We start from the raw sequence: 22,814 nt of genomic DNA on the forward strand, positions 1-22,814 counted from the left end.
AAAATGATACTGAATGTTTTCCACCATGTCTTGATTGTTTCAGAAACATTTTGGGGTGATATGGATGTTAAATTCTTTATTCTTTTTACCTATTTAGAAGAGTTTCTGGCTATTTCTACAATCAGGTAGAAGAAAGAGAGATTGTTGAAACGTGCTACCGGCAAGGGATTGTACGCGTCTTAATGGCTACATCTACCTTAGCTGCTGGAGTTAATTTACCTGCTAGGAGGGTTATTTTTCGGCAACCCAGAATTGGGCGTGACTTCATTGATGGAACACGATACAAACAGATGGCTGGCCGTGCCGGGCGTACTGGAATTGACACAAGTGGGGAAAGCGTATGATGTGCAACTTATTTCTTTGCTTTTGTCTGAATAGATCTTTTTCTCTCGTTGATGTTGGGGAAGACAGTAGAATGTCACAGACTAGTACCTGCTGCCTCAATTATATTTTGGATGTAACCTCCTTGTTGGGAGACAAGTGCCAATGCGTTTATCCTGTCATTTGTGGTTCTCGGCATAATTTACGTTCTTAAAAACGTAAAATCATCATAGCTTTCCGTAAATACATGTGTACACATTCTGATGCACACACATCTTTTACAAATAGTGTTTGTATCAGCACACACACATAAATATATCACTATAGTTAAATATATAACTATAACGTTGATTAATGTTCCGTGGGCCAGATCTAAGGGATGGTTCAAGGTACAACATGATCTGTGGCTCGTTTGCTGACAAGTATCTAAGAGAATCAATCAGGGTTCATTGATCTCCCTTATGCATTTCCAAGATGTATTTGATCTGTTGTTTCCCGAGCATTGGTCCTTGTTATGTTATTCACTCAGCCTTCCCTCATTGACTCCGCAGCTGACCGGTTTATGTTGTGATTTGAAGCTGCTGCCTATTAGACCTGTTTTATAAACTCCAATCATTTCCTATTAGGCTTGTTTCATAAACTCCACTTGTTCGTGCTGCCTTTGGCTTCACTTGTTTGTTCTGGATGGTTTCTATTCTAAACGACGAGATGAGTAGGTGAACATCACATCTATTATATCATGCCTTTATAAGGTGTGCGGTTTCCCTGCTCACCATTGATTGGTGGAGAGGACGGCTGCCCATGGTTTCCCTTTGGCAGTACTGTCCATGGCAACATGACCATTTATACAACACACACAGACTTGCATTTATATATGCGTTCCTGTATATGGTTTTTTGTGTGAATGTATGCTCTCACTTTTGTAGGTTAGTGTGTTTGTAGTCTTTCAATTATTTGATGTTTCAATGACGATTATTTTACCTGCATTTTGAAGCAATCTTCTTTTTCAATCCGCTGTAGCTGTAGCAACAAGATTACCATGATGTCAGTGATGCTAATTTAATAGTATTAAGGAATGAACATTTTCTTTTTGTTTACGTGATAATGTTGGTTCCATTCTGAGCTTGACTGACTTCATGTTCCTTTAACTTTTTACTCCAATTACTCCCCACAGATTCTTATCTGCAAGCCGGAAGAGGTCAAACGAATTTCGGCTTTGTTGAATGATAGCTGCCCCCCTTTGCAGTCTTGCCTATCCGAAGATAAAAATGGAATGACACATGCAATCTTAGAGGTTGTAGCTGGGGGTATCGTTCAAACTGCAACTGACATTCATCGTTATGTACGTTGCACTCTTCTCAATTCAACCAAACCATTTGAAGATGTTGTGAAGTCAGCTCAGGACTCCCTTCGATGGCTTTGCCAAAGGAAATTTCTTGAATGGAATGAAGAAACTAAGATGTATAGCACCACACCACTTGGACGTGCGACCTTTGGTAGTTCGCTCACTCCTGAAGAGTCTCTTGTAAGGATATTTGAAGTATTTGGGTTTGCTGTTCTTGCTCTATCTAAGCTCTCCCTAACTTTTTTAGTGATATTAAGATATTGTTAACGATGCCCCTCCTTACATCATGCAGGTTGTTCTTGATGATCTTTCCAGGGCTCGTGAGGCGTTTGTCCTGGCATCAGACTTGCATTTGGTCTACTTGGTCACTCCGATCAATGTTGATGTTGAACCAGATTGGGAATTGTATTATAAAAGGTTCATGGAACTATCGAATCTTGACCAGGTAGGTGTTTACAGGAAAATTCATAGAATAGTTGGCAGCAAGTAGAGTAATTGTTCTTTCCTTAAGTGTTCAGGTAATGAAGATCCCTTGATGAAGATATATCCTCGGCAGACTGGCCTGCAGGAAAATCCTCTTGAAGGGGTTTATGAGTTCACTTAATCATTGTCGCAGAGAGGTTGGTTGGAGGGTGGCGACCCCCCCTTGGAATCTCGCTTTGGCGATCCCAGAGCGAGAGCCCTTAAAGAGATAGCTCGACCTATCGAGTGATCTCAATCTCTATCTTATAAGGATCTAAATCCCTGGCTAAAAGAAACCTTGGTTGCTTTGGAAGGGGGTTGCAACTCCAGTGTCAGCATAATTTGAGGGGATCTCAATCCTAAGAGAAGTTTCAAAAGTTTTTGAATTTTGAACCCATCTTTAATTCTTTTTTTTTGCCTTTCTTACTTTACTTTTTCTCAAATTTGTAGCTAATGACCAACTAAGGAAGATTTCTGTTTTCTATTTCCGTTCTCATGATTGTGGTTTGCATAGATGGTTGAAAAGTGGCGAATAGACTCTGAATTGCCCTATTTGGCTCGAACCTAGTAGGCTTCTCGATCCTGGATAGTCTTGCAGAGGGGAATTTCGTAGGTTGTGCAAGACCCGGTGGTTCTTGCTATAAGGAATCGCCTTGTCTTGTCCAGTTAGGGACCTAGATTCCTAAGTTCGGTTCTTATCATTGCCCTCCAATCTCATTTTTTTGAATTTTTTATAGGACCTTTCGGGCTATTGAATTCTGATTGTGCATGTTAAGATAATGCTAAATAGTGGATGATACATTTCTCAAATTTTAAATCAATTTTTAATTACATTAAGAAAATATATGCATGTGTGTGTGTAAGGATATCCTAGAATACATCATACTAATGAACTTAGATTTCCTATTCCAAAATTTTTAACAACAAAATGCCCTTATAAATATAAAAATTACATTAACAATAACTTGTTTGAAAGTTTTGAGAAGGGCATTTTTGTAATTTTAAATTGCTTTAAAGACCTACTCATCGTTCAAAAAGTCAAAGAAGTCTTTTTAAATTTGAAATTAAGTTTTAGAGGGAGGGATTTTAAAAAGACAAAAATATCCTTCTTAAAATCATCATCAGAATATTTTTCCAACTATTTGGGGTTGGCTACACGAATCTTAGTCCGCCTCTCTGTTCTATCAAAGGCCATACCCTCAATGAGGGCATCAGTCGTTACCATTATTAAAATACGTGAACTATTTATAGTCAAAAGTCATTTTTGAACCCATAAGGGAATTTTATAGTCAAATATATTGGAGTAGTAAATTTGAATTGTATGTATGTATATCTAATATTCCTAAGCAATCCAATATACATATTGTACATATGTTAACCTATTCTCAGGTGCTCCCAAGGTTGTGGGCTTCAACCATGGGTTGATCCCTTACCGACTTCCTCTCTAGCTCCTGTACCGGCTCCCTCTCCTTATAACAATGCACTCAACACAAGTAAGAAGATTTCTTGACTGCTTTAAGACAATGCTTTAACAAAAACTCGTAGCTTTTTTTATTAACCTTTGAGGCTCACCTCAATGACTTCTTTTTGAGATATGTATGGGTCAACATCTTGAATGGGCCAATCTTATGCCTCCACTTCACTTTGTTTTTTAGCATAAAATCGTTGCCATTCATGACCATTCTTTTGAAATCAAAATCATTTATTAATCATATTCCATCTATTTTTATAGTAATTGTTTTTTTGATAATACATCTATTTTAAACTTACATCTATTTTGAACTCTTAAAAGTTTCAAATTTATATCTTTGTTCAAAATGACCATTTGATTACTAAGCTAAAATTATCAAATAATTAAAATGTAATTGGTCACATGATTTTAAAAAACATGGAATTTTGTCTGGCGCATTAACCAATAACAAATATAGGTGGGTGGCTGCACCTAAGGTTGTTTTTAGCAATTCATATCCCTCTAGTGAAATCATGTAAGCTTGATTCCTCTCATAGTTGTTGGGAGTAGGAGCGGATGCAGGTGCGGGTGCGGGTGCGGGTGTGGGTGTGGGTGTGGGTGTGGGTGTGGGTGTGGGTGTGGGTGTGGGAGCGACCGTTAGCTGAAGCTTCCTACACATGTTGATGAGAACTTTATCACGAGAAAATTATGAAATCCAAAAAAAAAAAAGTACACTTAGAAAGAGTATAATTAGAGTCTATAGACATAAGAGTACACTTTGGAGTCTATAGACATAAGAAAATCAAGAAATCCTAATAGATTTTCTACTGTAAATAGAAGAACTTATACATAATTAAAGAGGAATTTTGTTTTTAAAGAATATAATGTGCGAAAATCTTAATAATTAAAAATTAAGGCAAAGATTTTTTAAAAGATTTGAAGGGATAAAATAAACGGTCCAAACTCAGTGGTGCACAAAACCTTGCTTTGGGATGAGCTCGACCTTGTCGCTACCCTCTCTCACTCCACTTGATACTTAGGGGGGGATTTCAATATCACTAGATGGTCCTTTGAGAGAAACTCTAGTCCCAACATCTCTCAAGGGATACTGGGTCTCTCGGATTTTATTTCTCGCAATGAACTTTTGGACATTCCCCTCCAGGGAAACCAACTTACCTAGTTAGACCACTCCACCCAACCCACTCTTTCCAAACTAGATAGGTTTCTACTTTCCTTGAACTGAGATGAGTACTTTCCTGGTTAGCATGCCCTGACGTTACTTAAAGCCACCTCTGACCATTGCCCCATTATCTTATACACCCAATATGTCCTGAGGGGCCCCAGACCTTTTCGTTTTGTGGTCTCTTGGCTGGAAGAGGCTTCTCCTTCGTCCCTTATCCCTCATCCCTATTTGGTGAGGGTCTTTCTTATCCCTTGTCTTGGGTAGGATAGGGTGCATTTTGCAAACTAAAATCCAACTATTGAAAGCCTCCCTCAAAGCCTGGAGTAGATGTATTCCAGGAAATTTCTCTCGACTCAAGAGCAATCACCTTGTTGCCATCCAAGCTCTACTTCTTACTGAAGACCCTTTCAGCGCCTGAATCAAACCTTAGAACTCAACACAAATTGGACTATTTTTCCACCCTAAAAAAAGAAGAGATTTTTTGGTTTCAGAGGTCCAAGGTGAAATGGCTCCACTTCGGGGACCACAACACCAGGTTCTTTCACAGAATCGCTAATTGCCGTCGTCGGGACGACAACTCTATCTCCACTATTAGGGATGATGATAGGATTTTGGACCAACCCTCCGAAATTGAATCAACCATTCTTTCTTTCTTCCAAACCCTCTTATACTGTTCCCTCGGGCCCTAGACCTAGAATGGGAGATTTATAATTTCTCACCACTCCTGCACATTGGGTCCAGTTGTTAGAACGTCATTTTTCTGATACAGAAATCTTGGCGGCTATCGTGGCCCTGGATAAGGACAAAGCACTAGGCCCAAATGGTTTCTCGGTTGCTCCTTTCAAACTCTTCTGGGAAACCTTTAGGCCTGACTTCTTGAGGTTCTTTGAATAATTCTTCCATCGGGGTATCCTACACAAAGCAATGAACTCCACCTTTATTGCACTTGTCCCAAAGAATGAAGGGGCAGAAGAACTGAAAGACTTCTGACCGACTAGTCTGGTCAACTCCTCGTACAAGATTCTATCCCCCTCTTCGTGATTTCTCTATCACAGAGCGCCTTCATCAAAGATAGGCAGATCCTTGATGGGGTCCTGGTGGCACATGAATGTCTGCACTCTAGGCACCTAGATAATAAACTGGGTTTAATTTTCAAGATTGATTGGGAAAAGGCATACGACCACGTTGATTGGTCGATGTTAAAAGTAACTATGGCTAGGATGGGTTTGGGGAGCGTTGGGGAATGTGGATGAGGGGCTGCTATTCCCATCCATTTTTCTTTGTGCTTATTAATGGAGCACCTAAGGGCTACTTCCCGTCTTCTAGGGGTCTCTGACTAGGGGACCTCCTATCTCCCTGCTCTTTGTAATAGCTGCGGAGGTGTTCAGTCAATCTCTTTCTCGAATGTACCAGACGGGCCTCCACTCAGGCTTCAAGAGTAGCACCAAAGGCCCTACTCTCACCTTCAATACGCCGACGATATTCTCGTCTTCATTGATGTAGTACTGGAGGAAACAGAGACCCTGCACCTTTTCTTCATTTGTTTCTAGTATGCTATGGGCTTTGAAGAGAACATGAAGAAATCCACTGTGATTGGGGGTCGCTCTCACTCCGTCTGAGACTAGAGCCCTCATCCCAGAGTGGGAGTGCAAAGTGGATTACATCCCTACTAGCTACCTAGGCATGCCTTTGGGCTTAGGTAAACCTAAAGGAGGCAGTGGTCCCACATCATAGACAAGGTTGATCGCCGCTTGACATGGTGGAAACGCAGATTCATATCCTTCGCAGGTCAGACCACACTCATCAAGGCCACCCTGACCAATACCATGGTGTACCTCATGTCCATGTTTCACATGCTCGTAGCGGTAGCTTGACGCCTTGAACAATTGATGAGAAAAATTCTCTGGTTGGGGGACATTGAATCCAAAAAATTCCACCTTACTTCTTGGGAAAAGGTCTGCTAACTGAAACACCTGGGTGGCCTTGGGATCCGGATCTTGAGGAAACAAAATATGGCCCTGCTCGACAAATGGTGGTGGCGACTAGCAACAAATAACGATAGAATTCCCGCCAACTCTTGGTTACTAGAAGGGAGGAACCCAAGCAAGTGTTCAAGGGCTTGGAAGTCATTCATGTCCTCTCTCTCTCTCTCTCTTTAGGCCAAAAGAGAGAGAATCCGTTTCTGGTCAGACCTCAGGTTGGCCATACGCCGCTCAGGGACCTATTCCCCTCCCTTTTTTCTTTGAGCACCAACACATCCTCCTCTATTGCTGATGAGATGTCTATCTTCAGTAATCTTAGGGTTTGGAACCCCTTTTTTAGATGCCCCCTTTCTGATCTCGAAACTTTGAAATTCCTCTCACTATCTTCTACGCTGCATTCCACTTTCCTCACCCTCTCAGGGCCCGATAGCCTAGTGTGGACCCCATCCCATTGGGATCCTTTTCGGTAGCCTCATTTTACAAAAAACTACTGCCACCTCCCACCTTTTCCCACTCTCCGACCTCGGCAGTTTCTAAGGTGCGGTCCTCTATAGCCCCACCTAAAGTGCAAGCTTTCAATTGGATAGCGTGCTCTGAAAAATCTCTCAATGTGGACCGTCTTTAACGGAGGGGAATTCCTATTCCCAACCGCCGTCTCATGTGCTTTTGTGAAGAAGAAGCAACCCTCATCTTTTTATCCATTGCAATCTGGCTCACTGTATGTGGAGCCCTCTCCTTCGCCTCTTTGGCCTAGCCTGGGTAATTCCTGCTTCCCTACCAGCCCTACTCAAGCTTTCCATGGACATGCCTTGGCCCAAGGCGGGCATGATATTATGGAAGGCCTCTATAGCTGCAACGATCTGGGTCATTTGGACCGAATTTCTTAGGATCTTTCATGGAGTCAAATGTGAAGCTTCAACTCTCTTCCACAAAATTACCGCTCTGGTCATTTTCTGAGCTTCAAACCACAAGGCATTCAAAGGCATTTCGGCGTCAACCTTCTTACGAAATTGGGTAGTGGTCCTCTATGTCCACTCTTCTCGGGTTTCACGAGCTAACAACTGGTCTCCTCCTCCGTCTGGCCTCACGAAGCTCAATTTTGATAGATGTTCCCTTGGAAACCCTTACCTGCAGGAGGGGGGAGGGGTGGGTTCTTTAGAGATCACCACGGTAATATCCTGGCCTCTTCTCCTACTAGCCAAGTCCACGACTCTCCTTAGGGGACTCAAAATGTTTGACCACACTTGGGGACACCCTCTGATTGTTGAAGGGGATGCACAAAATATTATCACCTGGGCTGCTGGTCACACTCCACCCCTTGGTACCTTGGTCCAATTTATGATGAGATTATGCATATTTGCAGGGTTACAACCGTCTTATGGACACATATTTGGAGGGAATTAAACGCCCTAGCGGACCAACTCGCTAAGGATGGAGCAGCTGCACGTGCTGTGAATACATAAGAGCTCGGGGTTTTTGCAAGTCTTTGTACCTCGGTCCCTTACTTTTAGGATTTTTGGGACTTTTTGTATCCTCGCCTTACTTCTTTTTGTATATCCTTTGTAATGGGCAAGTGTTTTAAGCCCCATCCTTTTTTTCGTATAGGGTTACCTTTCTTGGGATAGCCTATTTTTGCCAAGCGGCCTGGTCTTTGGACCATCTTCATGTACTTCTGTAATCACTTTTTCTCTTTTAATACAACCGTCAACAGCTTCAAAAAAAAGAAGAAATGATAGACATAAAGGGCATTACAAAATCCAAGAAAAGATTTTTTCTAATATAAACAAAAGTCTTTAAATGAAAATTAAGCGAATAAATAAATCAATAAAAAATATCATTATTTTCAAGCATTTTCAAATAATATAAAATTGTCAATTGATAGACACTTTTGAAAGGTATAAAAGATATTTTATGTAAAAGAATACAATATACAAAAATATTAATGATTAAAAATGAAGGAAAATATTGTAGGGAATATTTGAAGTGAGGTACAAAAATGCAGGAAATGTCACAAAGGGCTTTGAAATTGAGGAAAAGATTTTTTATTATATATCATTATAATAGATTCTGGAATAATATAAAAAAAAAAAAAAAATGAATTAAGTAGGCACTTTAAAGGAGTGGATCAAGATTCTTTGCAGTCACGGATAGAGATCCCTTTACATTAGGAACCGAGATTCCAATAGGTAGGGATCGAGATCCCCTGATGGGAGGAAGTGAGGCTCCTGCTCCGGGATCGTCGGATCGAGATCCCCTGATGGGAGGAAGTGAGGCTCCTGCTCCGGGATCGTCGGATCGAGATCCCAAGAGGGGATAGCCACCCCTTGACCAAGATCCCTGCAGCTATGATTCCTCTTTGTTTTCTTATTATCTGAGCTTAAGAAAGCTTAACTTGAATCTTAGTAATGAAAAGAAAATAGACGACTTAAATAATGATGTTGCATTTTTCATTTTGGTTCTCTTTCTGTTGGACTCTTCACTTACATTACTAGATCAAGGCTTGTCGGAAGTTACGAAGAGTGATTGCAATCTTTGACAGGTGATAGTTTTTCTTAGAATTTCATGACATTGAATAATATATATCTATCTTACTACTAGATTTAACTTTCATGATATCGTAAACTCGTAATAATATGTGGAGACCACTATTGCATCATACTGGAATTGTCTGGACTCTGAAACATGTTCAAAGCTAAGTTCTTGTTAAATTATTGCAATGATTTGCCAAACATGTACTTAATTAATAAATATAGTTGTTTGTTAAGAAAAGGCAGTCACAAATTAGCTATTGAAAAGGGATCTAATGTAATGTAATTGTCCTCCCAATCCAAACTTTCCTGCTGTCTTATGAGTTTGTGCATGACTCTCTCTCTTTTGTGCTTTAGTCAGTTGGAAACCGAGTAGGAGTGAAGGAACCCTTTTTGATGCGCATGGCTCATGGTGCACCAACAGTCCACACTCTGGGAAAATCTAGATTGAATGGGAGAAGGCAATATGCCAAGTCTCAATCTTTTTGCATGACGAGCTTTAACAATATGCTTTCTGATGAACTGTCACTTCGTGTATGTAGACGCTTTTATGTGGCACTCATGCTGGCTAGACTTGTTCAGGTGATCATTTCTCTCATTAGATGTATATTTGCTTCATGTATTACTCTTCATAAATTCTATTTCAACCTGGTGGTTATTCTTTTAATTCAGATTGATTAGTTATAACTATACATGAGCCTCTTAGAAATTATTATGAGCTAAAAGTTGCTGGTTTTTGTTCATATATTTCTATCTCTTTGAAGAATGCTTATGATATTGTTATCTTATGATTGTCCAGCACTTTCAGTTATCTCTAGTGGTACTGGTCATGACATTTGCCTTGGTGTTTCTATCATTTTTAGAAAATATAAACTCTTCTTCCTTTTGCTGCTTTCTGATCAAAATAAGTATTGGTGTTGATTGCCATGTGACTGATTTCATTAGTTCTGTTTGTCAGTTGGAGCAAATATTTGCTGAGGTTTTTATTTTAGGTAGGGAATTATTGTGCATTTTCCCAAAGTTTGTCCATGCTCGAGGTGGTATTTATAAATTTTCACAAGTTATATTGTTACTCGATGTGGGCTTATGTATACATGGATATGCGTCCAACATTAAATTTTTTTTGGGTTGTGAGTCAGCAGTGGGATTCTAATTTGGCATGTAGTAATGCAATTGTTAAATCTATAACTTTCCAAGCGAGGTCCTGAATCTTTATGCAAACATATGTTCTTAATAGGAATGCAAGTATATTGTGTTTTTTTTTTTTTTGATTGTGAGTCAGCAGTGGGATTCTAATTTGATATGTAGTAATGCCATTGTTAAATCTATAGCTTTTCAAGCCAGGTCCTGAATCCCTATGCAAACATATGTTCTTAATAGGAATTTAAGTATATCGTATGTCTGTATTTGGTTTTCCATGTATATTCATGTATATATATATATATATATATATATATATATATATATATATATATATATATATATATATATATACACACACACACACACACATAAGCACACACACACACAATATGATAATGATTCATGTATGCATCTGTAAATTCCTATGTGGTAGAGTTTTTGCCCTTGTGTTTATTTTATTTTTTTACTTATTCTTTGTTTCTTTTGCCGGCCTTTAACAGTGTTTATGCCCCTTTATCCACCATGTTCTTATGCATGGGTTTAACCCTCCCAAATGTCCTCTTAGAACTAATGATTGATTTCAGTTACTGTACGATGGTATTGTGTTTGTATTTGGTGCAGACCAAGCATATTTAGGGATTCTCTACATGTGAACGTAATATTGTGGATAAGGAGATTCCTTCGACTGAATGTCGTATTGTGGATTAGCTAAATTGAAGTATTTGTTCATGAATTCAAGTTGCTGGTTGTAATGATGAAAGTATATGTATGTACATGGGAATGCAGGAAGTACCCGTTATGGCTGTTTGTGAAGCCTTCAAAGTGGCTAGGGGTATGGTGCAGGCCCTACAAGAGAATGCTGGCAGATTTGCCTTAATGGCTTCTGTATTTTGTGAAAGACTTGGCTGGCGTGATTTGGAAGGCCTGATTTCAAAATTTCAAAATCGGGTTACATTTGGTGTAAGAGCAGAGATTGTAGAGCTCACCACTATTCCTTTGGTCAAGGTATGCATGTCATCTAGTGTGTTTTTTCTTTGGGTTAGTTAGTTTGCACATTAATAGCATTGTCGCTTGATCAAATCACATTGTGACTTATAATGCATCTCCAATGCAGGGTTCTCGTGCAAGGGCTCTCTATAGAGCTGGCTTGCGCACTCCACAAGCTGTTGCTGAAGCTTCCATTCCTGATATTGTCAAAGCTTTGTTTGAAGGCTCTTCATGGGCAGCTGAAGGTGAAGCTTTTTCAAATACATACATATGCACGAACACTTCATACTCTTCAATAAATTTTTGCTCAGTTTAAGTTTACGTGTTCATGTGTTCTTTGTGATCTTTTACTTGTATTTCTAGGGTTAACCAGTTTTTTTGTGAATGTGTCAGAAGGTTCAGCAATGCGCCGTATGCAGTTTGGAGTGGCGAAAAAGATAAAAGTTGGGGCTCGCAGAATTGTCCTTGATCAAGCTGAAGAGGCTAGAGTAGCTGCCTTTTCAGCATTCAAATCACTTGGACTTGTTCCCTGTGAATTTCCTCAACCTCAGCTTTCAATAAAAGCTGTGGATAATGTAACATTAGGAGACACTGTGCCTGATTATCCTGATTTTATTTCCCATCACAGTCCAGATGGGCAAGCTGGAGGTGCTCCATCTTCTATTACTTCTGATGTCGTTGGAGAATACGTTGAAGATGGAAAGATGATATCGTATGGCATTGGGCTGGAGCCTAAGATTGTTATAACAAGAGACAAAATGATCAATATGGATGGAGTTAGTGAAAGTTACTCAACTGGCCTGGAAAATTTAAAAGATAAGGACGGAACCATTCAACTTTTAGGAGCAGTTCCCCTTCCAACTTTGGATCCCAACGATGATTTGATGAACAAACCATTTTTTCCACAAGAGTTGAAGAATGTCAGTAGTATTGGCACAATGCCTTTTGGGAATTCTGCGGGAGTACTTGCTTCCCAGCAGGAGAAGCAAAGCAATGGTTTTGCACCAAAATATAAGCTAGGAAAACAATGCAATTCTGAGAAAGGTCCAATTAATGCTGGTAGCATACCTGGTGGATTTGATTATTTCTTGTCTCTATGGGATACTGTCACAGAATTTTATTTTGATGTCCATTTCAAAAAGTTTGGTGATCTCAACTCATCTGTCCCTTTTGAAATTTATGGCATAGCTATTTGCTGGAAGGATTCTCCTGTATACTATGTGAACATTCCTAAAGATTTGGTTGTCCTTGAGAAGAAACTTTTAGCTCAGAAACTTGATGGTTCTGTAGGCACAACTGTAGGCAATGATTCAAGTTCAACAACTGATTTGAGTGATCGATGGGAACTAGCTAATTATAGATGGGGCCTCATTGGAAAGATCATGGGAAAGAATGGAGTTAGAAAAGTTACATGGATGCTCAAGGGTCAGATTCAGGCACTTCAAAAGCCTGGGATCTCCCTTCGGAGAGTTTGTGGCTCCCGTATTGGACGACAAGAGGAGCATAATGAAATTGAACTAAGAGAGAGTTCCTCCCTCTTTCTTCCATCTATAATCGTGGAAAATGGAATTGACGTTTGCATTGTGGCGTGGATTCTGTGGCCAGATGAGGAGAGCAGCTCTAGTCCAAATTTAGAGAAGGTATATCGAAACTTTAGCTTCTGCCATGGTCAATTTGATTTCCATAATCTAGGGATCATTTAACGAGCAAAAGGCAGTCCTTTGTATATTTTACATTGCATAAGATTTCTACACATTCTTCTTCAGTCATGTTTGTGTATCTTATTGCACTCCTTTAGCTCATTGATTAGTTTGTTGATGAAAGTTTCAGATTTTATGCATTCAAGTAATTTTGGGGCCATGTTATTAAGTTAATCAGGATTTAGGACTTATAATAATCCGCCTGTGTGAACCCATTTGTGTTTTGCCATTGTTTGCTATCTGGAGTTGCTTGTATTGTGCAGCATGCATGCTGATGATATCAATGGTTTGAGAAGTGGTTCAAAACTGTGCCATTCCTTGGTCTATAATTTTTTCCCATGGGTATAACAGTCAGGCAATCTGATTGCCATAACACCTGTCTAGCCATTAGATTCCCCTTAAGAAATGAAAGGCCTGAGACCTGGACTCTTATTCATCTGAAGCTTCTTATAATTTTGGTCAGAGCATCGGCTCAGTTTTGATTCGTATAAGCCTAATTTATAGCACAATTGGGAAATTTATAATAAATTCAGTTGATTGTCACTTGAATTTCCATCAAAGTGCCTCAAACTTTGGTTGAGCTTCGGATCAAATTTATCTGATTGTCTTAGTCAAACAAACTTGGGTGTCTTTTGCTGGAAGACAGTTTTTTAAGTCAGAACGTAAGGTAGAACCAATTTCAGGAGGAATACTGCATGTCTCCGTTTTTTTGTTTGTTTGTTTGGTTTACTTTTCCTTGAAATTGTCTTTTCTCGTATGTTCAGATTGGGGTATTATTTCAGTGCAGACGTTTGACAAATCTTACATGGAAATATCTAATATTGTTTTGCATGATACCAGAATTTCTGAATATCTTCCTGTTATTTTTTGGGATTGGCATTAATCTAGAGATGTTTCCAAAACGGCATTTTGATGGCTCTGTTGTTGAAGCAGGAAGTAAAGAAACGATTATCTGCAGAAGCTGCTGCTGCCGCTAATCGAGATGGTAGGTGGAGAAATCAGATGCATAAGGTTGCCCACAATGGCTGCTGCCGTCGTGTGGCACAAACAAGGGCCCTAGATGCGGTTTTGTGGAAATTACTCATCTCTGAAGATCTTGTTGAAGCACTTACGTGTGTTGAGATGCCATTGGTGAGTCTTTTTCTTTTATTTGGATATTCACAAGTTTGATCCTGGCATTAATTCAGTTTTTCAAGATAGTTTATGAGAAAGGCACTGGATGCTTCAAGTTTGGCTATCACAAATTTCTTTTGGGAAATACAATAGGTTAAAGTTCTCGCAGACATTGAATTCTGGGGAATAGGTGTTGATATGGAGTTATGCCTGAGAGCAAGGCATATTCTTGGTAAAAAGCTAAAGGAACTTGAGGAGGAAGCTTACAGTCATGCTGGGATTGCCTTTTCTCTTTATGGAGCTGTAGATATAGCACATGTGCTGTACAAACACTTAAAGTTGCCTATACCTGAGAGCTGCAATAAAGGAAAACATCACCCTAGTACAAATAAACGTTCATTGGAACTGCTCAGGTACTTTTCTTTTGCTGAATATAGCCAAAATTTTCTAGGGCACCACTCGAAGTGATCCAAGTTTCATGATCATTATTAAGTACATTGAAGCTGGAAAGAGGTGGAATGTAAACCCAAGGATGGGATAGTTGCACAAAAAAGCATCTTATTAATGTTCATTAAAGGATGTAAGATCATGGGAATAATGTGACATGAATTGCAATCCATTTCAAAAAAATAGTGAGTGAATGTAATCATAAGAAATGTTATAACATGATGAAAATTTATGGGACTAGGACCTTTTCAATGTCTTGTTTTAACTGGAAATTTCTCTGAAAAGGAACCTCAAAAACAATTTGTGAGAACTTGGAAAGTTTCCTGTTTCTCACTTGTTTTTTGTTTTCTTATTTTCTTTTTTCTGAGAACACTAATGGTTCTCTTAACAATGCAAATACTTCTTATGCAATAGTCGTTGAAACTAGAGAGATTTTTATGGGATTAATGGTTTGTCAAGCTCTATAGAGTAATTGCTGTGACTCTGCTGGATATCCAAACCCTACATCATCCTTTTCCTATGTATGATATGGCTGCTACATTTAACAAAAAGTAAAAGACAGCAAAGTTAAAAGTCTCATGTTTTTTCATGGTTTTCAATAATTACTACTTGCTGCTAACCTTGATTACAATTCCCTTCTTGTCACTTATGGAACTTATGTCCATCAATCCTTTATGTGGTTGGTAAGACCATCTACTCTTTAGCCCTGTTCATCTTACGTATTTGGTTTCTATCCTTGACAGGGATCAACATCCGATAGTTGGAGTAATCAAGGAGCACCGGACATTGGCAAAGCTCTTCAATAGTACGCTTGGTTCGATATGTTCACGGGCTAGGCTCTGTACAAGGTTCCAAAAGTACAAAATTCAAGGGCATTGGCTTCAGACTTCTACGGCTACTGGAAGACTCTCCATGGAAGATCCTAATCTTCAGGTTTTTTATATTATGTGCTTCTTAATCAGTTGCCATAATGGATGATACAAATTGGACATTATAACATCATTTTAGATAACAACATGTGTTTTCAGAGTGTCTGACACAGATATGGCACCCATTTTTAAGTATCCGTGCATTGCAGATCGGATGTAGTAGGATTAAACTAAAATCTTGGTTGAATTTTAACTGCCAAGTTGTTGCTTACAGTGTGTTGAGCATATGGTAGACTTCACAATCCATTCCAAAGACAAAGGTTCAATTTCTGATCATCATCAAATCAATGCACGCAAATTCTTCATACCTACTCAGGTACTTCTATGATTGCCATTTGTTTTCCGCATAGGAAATTTGATGTATTTATAAAAGCATTACTAATAGCTTAGTAGTTGAAATTGACATGCAGGATGAGTGGTTGCTGCTTACAGCTGATTACTCTCAGATAGAGCTGAGATTAATGGCTCATTTCTCCAAAGATCCCTCACTGATTGAACTTCTTAGTCAACCAGAAGGTGATCTCTTTACCATGATAGCTGCACGATGGACTGGACAGTTGCAATGTGCAGTTAGCTCAGAACAGAGAGATCAGACAAAAAGGCTAGTTTATGGCATCCTCTATGGAATGGGTGTTACTACACTTGCAGAACAGTTAAACTGCAGCTCTGAGGAAGCTGCTGAGAAAATTCAAAGCTTTAAGAGCTCTTTCCCATTGGTCTCGTCTTGGCTCCAGGAGACTGTTCAGTTCTGCCGTAAAAAAGGGTAAGTTCAGATTTTCAGAAAGTTTCCATTAACCTTAGCTAATTCTTGTTTAGAAATAGCAAAATGCTATTGATTCTCTAAAGTGGGCATTGTGATTTCCTGAAGTAGCAAAAGTTTATTTGATTTTCTGAAATAGCAAAATGCCATTGATCCTTGATGTTTCTGTGGTAATTTATTACATTATAATGTTATATTTTCTTTGACCAGTGTCTGTTTCTTGACATGGTATCATTCTGGAAAATTTCAGTGTGCAGGACAACTTTTACACTTGAACTGAGATGGATTGCCAAAAGTTTAGAATTCACTATTTGAATGACCTTTGGAATGTTCAATTCCATATTTGCTGTTATTGCTATCTACAAACATCCTTCCCCGTTTTAGAAATAGTTTGGTTTTTTCTTTTGGCTAATTTTGTTATAGGAGGAATAACTTGAGGTCAAGTTAGAATGGGTACTTCATACTATAGCGGGAAATTAGGTGCCTTTAGATTTCACTTATTTGGCCCTTTCCAGGAAAAAGATCCCACTTCTTTGGCCCACTTAACTTGAATGGGAAGACATCAAGATGACTTACATGATTGTCAACACCCTAGAGTTCCATATGCCCCTTTCCTTCGTCTATACTTACATAGGCCTGACTCTTGAATTACTGAATGGTGCAAAGAAAAATTTAGGGAAGATCTAAAATTAGAGAAAGATTAAAAAACCAGAGAGAACAGGAGCACTTACTCCTCTAGGGTTTTGAATAAAGTCCATAACAAGATGCTTCATTATGCTTGAGTACATCCCTCATATAAGAAAACCCTAAACAAGACTTAATCCTGGCCATCCATCTAATCTAATCGTGGCCATTTACTATAAAAGACTTTTAGTGAATAAAAATGGCATAAAAGACTCTTGGAAATTACTACCTATGCCCCTAAGTAAATAAAATGACTTACGAAATAAATACAAAACATAAAAGGACATATTCAATGACTCTTTTGCTCTGTTGCGGTTCCTCTTATAATCTTTAAGCTTATTTCTCTTAACTAGGTACTCGAGAGGAGTATTCTGGGCTGCATCAGTCCCCCCTTCCTCAAAAGAATTCGCCATCGAATTCAGCGGCTTGTCGTCGGAAGTATCACCACCATATAGAATGAGATGCTTGGCATTAAAAATATCAGAAGTGTGAATATGGTTGGGAAGCTTAAATTTATAGGCATTGTCATTAATCTCTTCCACCACTTCACACGGTCCAATCTTGCTTCGATTCTACTTATGATATTCATAACAATTTGGTCTAGAACCATGAACAAGCATAGGTGGGAAGAGTCTTGAATGACTTCTAATTATACATCCTCGGAGATATCCATTCAAAATAACTGTGTAGGAAATCTCACTTCTATGACTTGTAAGATCCAGTATTGAATCCACCGAAAGGAGATTGCCAATCTTGCAATGAATTGATGAGAGCGCAACACACCATTTTGATGTAGGGAATATGAAAACCCATAATTTTGAATTTCTTGGAAACATTGTAACTCAACCTTAAAGATATACAATTCAAGATAACTAGAGATCAATGTTTTCCTAGTCATGTTGCCTCTCATAGACATCTCATCCATCACTTTTTGTGCACATTGAAAACTAACACTATTGTGATGCAAGTGCACAAACTTTCGATCATAAACATCACTGAGGAAAACTCTTCTCTTAGAATTCAAGAAAAACTTTGAACTCTTAGGCTTTCTCTTGTTAAATTTTGTGAGATCGAGATGCAAATTTTAGGTTCCTTAGGTTAAGGTTTCGGGGGAAGATGATAAGGAATAGTTCTTCCATTAAAGCAAAGCAACAATTCAACCCAAGTTCTCTCTTAGAATGCAAGAAAAACTTTAGGTTCCTTAGAATGCAAGAGAAGAGGAAAACTTTTCTCTTAGAATGCAAGAAAAACTTTGAACTCTGAGGCTTGCTAAATTTTGTGAGATGGAGATGCAAATTTTAAGTTTCTTAGGTTTAGATTTGGGAGGAAGATGATAAGGAATAGATTTGGTTCTTCCATCAAAGCAAAGCAACAACTCAGCTTGAGTTCTCTCAGAGAGAATGTCTTCAACAACTTTTTAGAGAGAATCTCCTATATTAAACTCACCAGCTAAGAGCTCAGGAGAAAATACCTTGAACTCTTTGGTGTGGACCTTACGTGATACCTTAAGTTCAGGTAAAACTCGAAGAAGAACAACATTGTCATCATTACCGCTGTCAACACCATTCTCATCGCTGTTTTCTCTTGGGACTAAGAAACCAGTTACCTCCGATACTTTGGGAACAACTCCTTGACATCCACCCTGTTCTTCATCAAGAATCGGAGAAATTAAAAATCCTCTCCAATAGTAAGATCTTCTTCTTTATCCTGTTTACGGATTGGATCATTATTAAAGCTATGATCACCACTTCTTTTTCAACACCGACATCTTCATTGAGGTACTTGTCAAAGACTGGTGGTCAGTCCCAGTCTACAAGGTGTTGATCTTGAGAACCATTGATTAGAACAAAGTTTCTCCATGCTTGTCCTCAGATAGACTTCCACAACATTCTGGGATCTCCACCTTGAGACCGGTTTCCCACTTCCTAATATCCTTATCTGTACGATCAGCTACCCTCTTCTACCCTCCTTGGAGCTAGATCATGGAAGGGATTTATGGATTCCTCATTTGTCTGGATCTCATCCTCTTGAGATGAGGTTTCCATCTATGCCAAACATAGAGCTAGGGTTATGACTAATCTCCTCATTCTCGTGGACTAGCATCAAAGGCTTCTATGGCTGTTTCTTTTCTTCCTCTTCCTCTGCTTGGAGGCATGGTTGTTGATCTAGGGCACAAAAATCAATGCTACAGTGCCGTCCATACATTGCTACAATATCTATATAGTGCTACAGTACCATGCTACAATACCGCACAATGCTGCAGTACCGTAAAAATCTTCAGACTCCGATACCAACCTAACATAGACCTAGTAGCATGAAGCTAGGGTTTAGTAAAGAAAGAGATAGGCAACATCCAAAATTAGAAAAGATTCAAATACCATAAAGAAAAGGAGCAGTTGCTGCTATAGGGTGTTGAATAAAGTCCATAACAAGATGCTTCATTATGCTTGAGTACATGCCTTATATAAGAAATTCCTAAACTAGACTTAATCTTGGCCATCCATCTAAGCTAATCATGGCCATTTAATATAAAAGACTTTTAAGTAAATAAAAAGACATAAATACTTAGAAATTACTACTATGCGGTTATGCCCCTAAGTAAATAAAATTACTCAAAAAATAAATAAAAGACATAAAAGGATAGATTCAATGGCTTTTTTGCCCTTCTGCGGTTCCTCTTGTAATCTTTAAGCTTCTCTCTCTTAACTAGATACGAGAGCTGTTTTGTGCTGCATCACTGACCTAAATGTTTTACTCTTAGTTATAAGGATGTTGATGTTGGAACTTGTTTTGTGAGAAGCATTTCTTGGATATTGTTTTGATTCTCTTCTCCATATTTGTGAGGAATAAGTTCAAACTCTGTCAAATTTCCCCAGGTTCTCTTCCCAGTTTTCCTACCGTTTCCATACCACATTTCACTTACATTCTCGTAAAATCATTCCCAAGTTTCTATGGACTTTTGCATCTGCTTCCCTTGATATTATACGAGTACAAGTATAAAATGTATCCCACACATTTCCCTTTACGTTATCATCAAATATCTCGTTTAAGTTTTATTTTTCTTGAAATGATTCTCATTCTCCAAATCATGTTGTATTTCTTCTGGAAGCAATCATTCCTGTTCTCTTTCAGGTATGCCAACTTGGTTTGCATGAGGGATGTTTGAATCCTAGACATCTCTCCTGCAAGCTAGGTTGTCACAGTTAGGAAAAAGGCCTTGCTACCTTTGCAGGAAAAATGCAAAGGTCACCAGGAGTTTCTTTACTTGGCTTGAGTCCGGTCTCATGCTCTTTAAGTCTGATTTTCAGTGGTAAAATTGCTCATGTTGAGGTTTGTTTGTACAATCTGTTTAGGTAAGGTCATATCTCCATCAAAGATGTTTATGTAACGGTATATTTCTCTCTTTATGTTTGCTTGGCCAAGTGAAATTGATGTATATATCCATATAAGAATTTAGTGCATAGATATTTGTTTTTGGGTGAGAAGTTTCCGTTTTTGCATTCTTGTGTCCACAAGGGATTTTACTGCTTCAAATGGACTTTTGAAAAGGGCTCCTTTTGTCATTATGCAACCTCCAATAGCTTTAACATTGTCGATGTCAAGTCATATTTCCAGATTATGTGATATGTAACTTCTTTGTTTATTTCAAGTTGCAAGTTGTGGACCATTTAAAATGGCATCTTCAGCATGACCTCTGGTTGGTTGTCGTACATATCAGGCAGCATGCATACTTTTAGTTCGTCATCTTCATTCCCTTGTATTGCTTTTGGAGCTGTGTCGTCCTTAAAAAATCTTAGCTGAATGAAGATATCTTATTTGGAAATGCATCATTTGTTTTCCAGATATGTGGAGACTCTAAAGGGGAGGAAGCGTTTCTTGGGGAAGATAAAGTTTGGAAGTGGTGCTGAGAAAGCTAAAGCTCAGAGACAAGCTGTGAACTCTGTTTGTCAGGTATCAGAAGATACATTTGACTTGTATTTTACGACGTTTTTGGTTCTCACATGTTATATCACCACTTACCAGGGCTCCGCTGCTGATATAATCAAGATTGCTATGAAAAAAATTCACTCAGTGATTGCTGAGGGATGCCTGGGACCTGATCAAGAATCTGATTCCTCATCTCCTCATTGTCTGCTGAAAGGCCGATGCCGAATTGTGTTACAGGTCAGCAATAGAATCACAAGGGCCTAGACAATAGGCTTTTTTTTTTTCCAGTGAACGGTGAAGACAATATTGACTCACTGAGAATCACCAAATTGTTTATAATACCAGCAATTTTCGCTCATGGGAGATCTTGAGGTTTGGGATTGGAGTTTGTATTGTCATTACTTGGAAAGATTCTAAAGGTATGTGTTCTATAGGTACATGATGAACTTGTACTTGAAGTTGACCCTTCAGTATTGAGGGAGGCAGGAGTATTGCTGCAAACCAGCATGGTGGGCGCTGTATCTCTTCGAGGTATCTGTTTTCTCATCTGGGTCAAATCTGTTATTAGGATATAATGCTCATTGGCATATAATTTTGCTTTCAGTTCCTCTGCATGTCAAATTGAATGTGGGAAGAACATGGGGAACTCTAGAGCACTTTAAGCCAGGTCCTTGAAAGGGAAAACCATCCCCATCTCAAAATTTCTCTAGTCATGAAGGATAACATCCATTCCATGCTCTTAGACGAGGGTATATTGTTACAAGTGAGAAAGGATTGCCTTGAGACCTGGCGTGCCATTATACTTAAAAAGGCCGAAGTTCTTGCTTAGTCAATCCTGAAGAAAGCTGATTGGAGTCTGGTCTAAAATAGACTCCCAATTATTTCAGTCACTGAGGTTCATTTGCGATGTGTGGCTCTGTGCTTCAACTCCGGCGTTGGGGAATGCTTTGTTCCTTTCATTACATTGCCAGTTGTTTGCTTGGAGATAGAGAAATTTGAGTGATGGAGCTCTCTCTCTCTAGGTGGCCCAATCCCAATAGGTATCAATGGACAAGGGTCACTCACGGCATTGTCTAGGAATATTATAAATTTGGTTGAGCAGGCAAGTTGTCGCCCACTCTATAGAAGGCCTTTCATCATGGAACCCATTTTCATGTTTGTTATATACTGAAATTTAGTGATGAGGACATAGAATTAATGGTAGACCTCAGCACATAATGGTTAGGTTTTGATTGGTATCCTAGCCAACTTGAGGGAGATTGTGTCCCCTTGTATACCTTTATTTATATTTGATAGTTCTACTATTGAATCAATATTTTCCATAGAAAACAAAGGTCTTATTTTTGCTCATGGAAGGTGTTATTTTAGTGAGAGTGGTGTTGTCTCAGAATACAGCACACTAGAATGTACTGTAACTGTTTTTTTTGAGGTAGCAATAAGCCTCATCTTATGGTGCAGTAGAATTGAATATGCTGTTTCATTGGGTATGTATGAACTGATAGAGGTTGCCTAAGTGCACAGGTTTGGATATCGTTGCCTTTGGATTTCATGGGCATAAGCAGATGCACCGTATATGTGATACAAATTATATGGTTAATTATTCCACACGAGCTCTCTCTCTCTCTCTCAAACACAAGCATGTGCACTCACACAAAAGAAGTCATTGGAAAGTCTTAGTTCCTGGTTAACTTGGAGTTCTTGTGTTAGAATGCATGTCCGTTGTAGGTCATTGGAAAGTCTTAGTTCCTCCATAAGCTGTTGAAAGCTTCTGTGCCAAACCATGTATGTGTAGAGAAAAGCAAGTCTACAACCTCTGAATTTGCACCTGCTTCTTTATCGTTGTCCTAATGACA

At 38.9% G+C, this 22,814-nt stretch overlaps 1 protein-coding gene across 3 annotated transcripts in view; it reads left to right on the forward strand.

The window, feature by feature from the left end:
- LOC18428542 (MUS308 and mammalian DNA polymerase-like protein) overlaps positions 1–22,474 on the forward strand; it is a 57,873-nt gene extending 35,399 nt beyond the window's left edge. For 2 of the 3 annotated variants that reach the window (XM_088866504.1, XM_088866508.1), the window contains exons 11-26: positions 126–338; positions 1,496–1,846; positions 1,959–2,111; positions 9,629–9,853; positions 11,201–11,419; positions 11,529–11,646; positions 11,795–13,041; positions 14,035–14,232; positions 14,368–14,627; positions 15,405–15,594; positions 15,805–15,906; positions 16,001–16,353; positions 20,877–20,985; positions 21,058–21,198; positions 21,396–21,492; positions 21,566–22,474. In XM_088866504.1, the coding sequence (XP_088722630.1) occupies positions 126–338; positions 1,496–1,846; positions 1,959–2,111; positions 9,629–9,853; positions 11,201–11,419; positions 11,529–11,646; positions 11,795–13,041; positions 14,035–14,232; positions 14,368–14,627; positions 15,405–15,594; positions 15,805–15,906; positions 16,001–16,353; positions 20,877–20,985; positions 21,058–21,198; positions 21,396–21,492; positions 21,566–21,636 (4,047 nt within the window). In that variant the 3' untranslated portion in view covers positions 21,637–22,474. The remainder of the gene's footprint in view (positions 1–125; positions 339–1,495; positions 1,847–1,958; positions 2,112–9,628; positions 9,854–11,200; positions 11,420–11,528; positions 11,647–11,794; positions 13,042–14,034; positions 14,233–14,367; positions 14,628–15,404; positions 15,595–15,804; positions 15,907–16,000; positions 16,354–20,876; positions 20,986–21,057; positions 21,199–21,395; positions 21,493–21,565) is intronic. The other variant, XM_088866505.1, reaches the window with a different exon arrangement.
- Positions 22,475–22,814: the final 340 nt, after the last annotated feature.

This window comes from Amborella trichopoda, chromosome 5 (genome assembly GCF_054954075.1).
Source record: "Amborella trichopoda isolate Santa Cruz 75 chromosome 5, AtrichopodaSantaCruz75HAP2 v2.0, whole genome shotgun sequence".
Classification (NCBI taxonomy): Eukaryota; Viridiplantae; Streptophyta; class Magnoliopsida; order Amborellales; family Amborellaceae; genus Amborella; species Amborella trichopoda.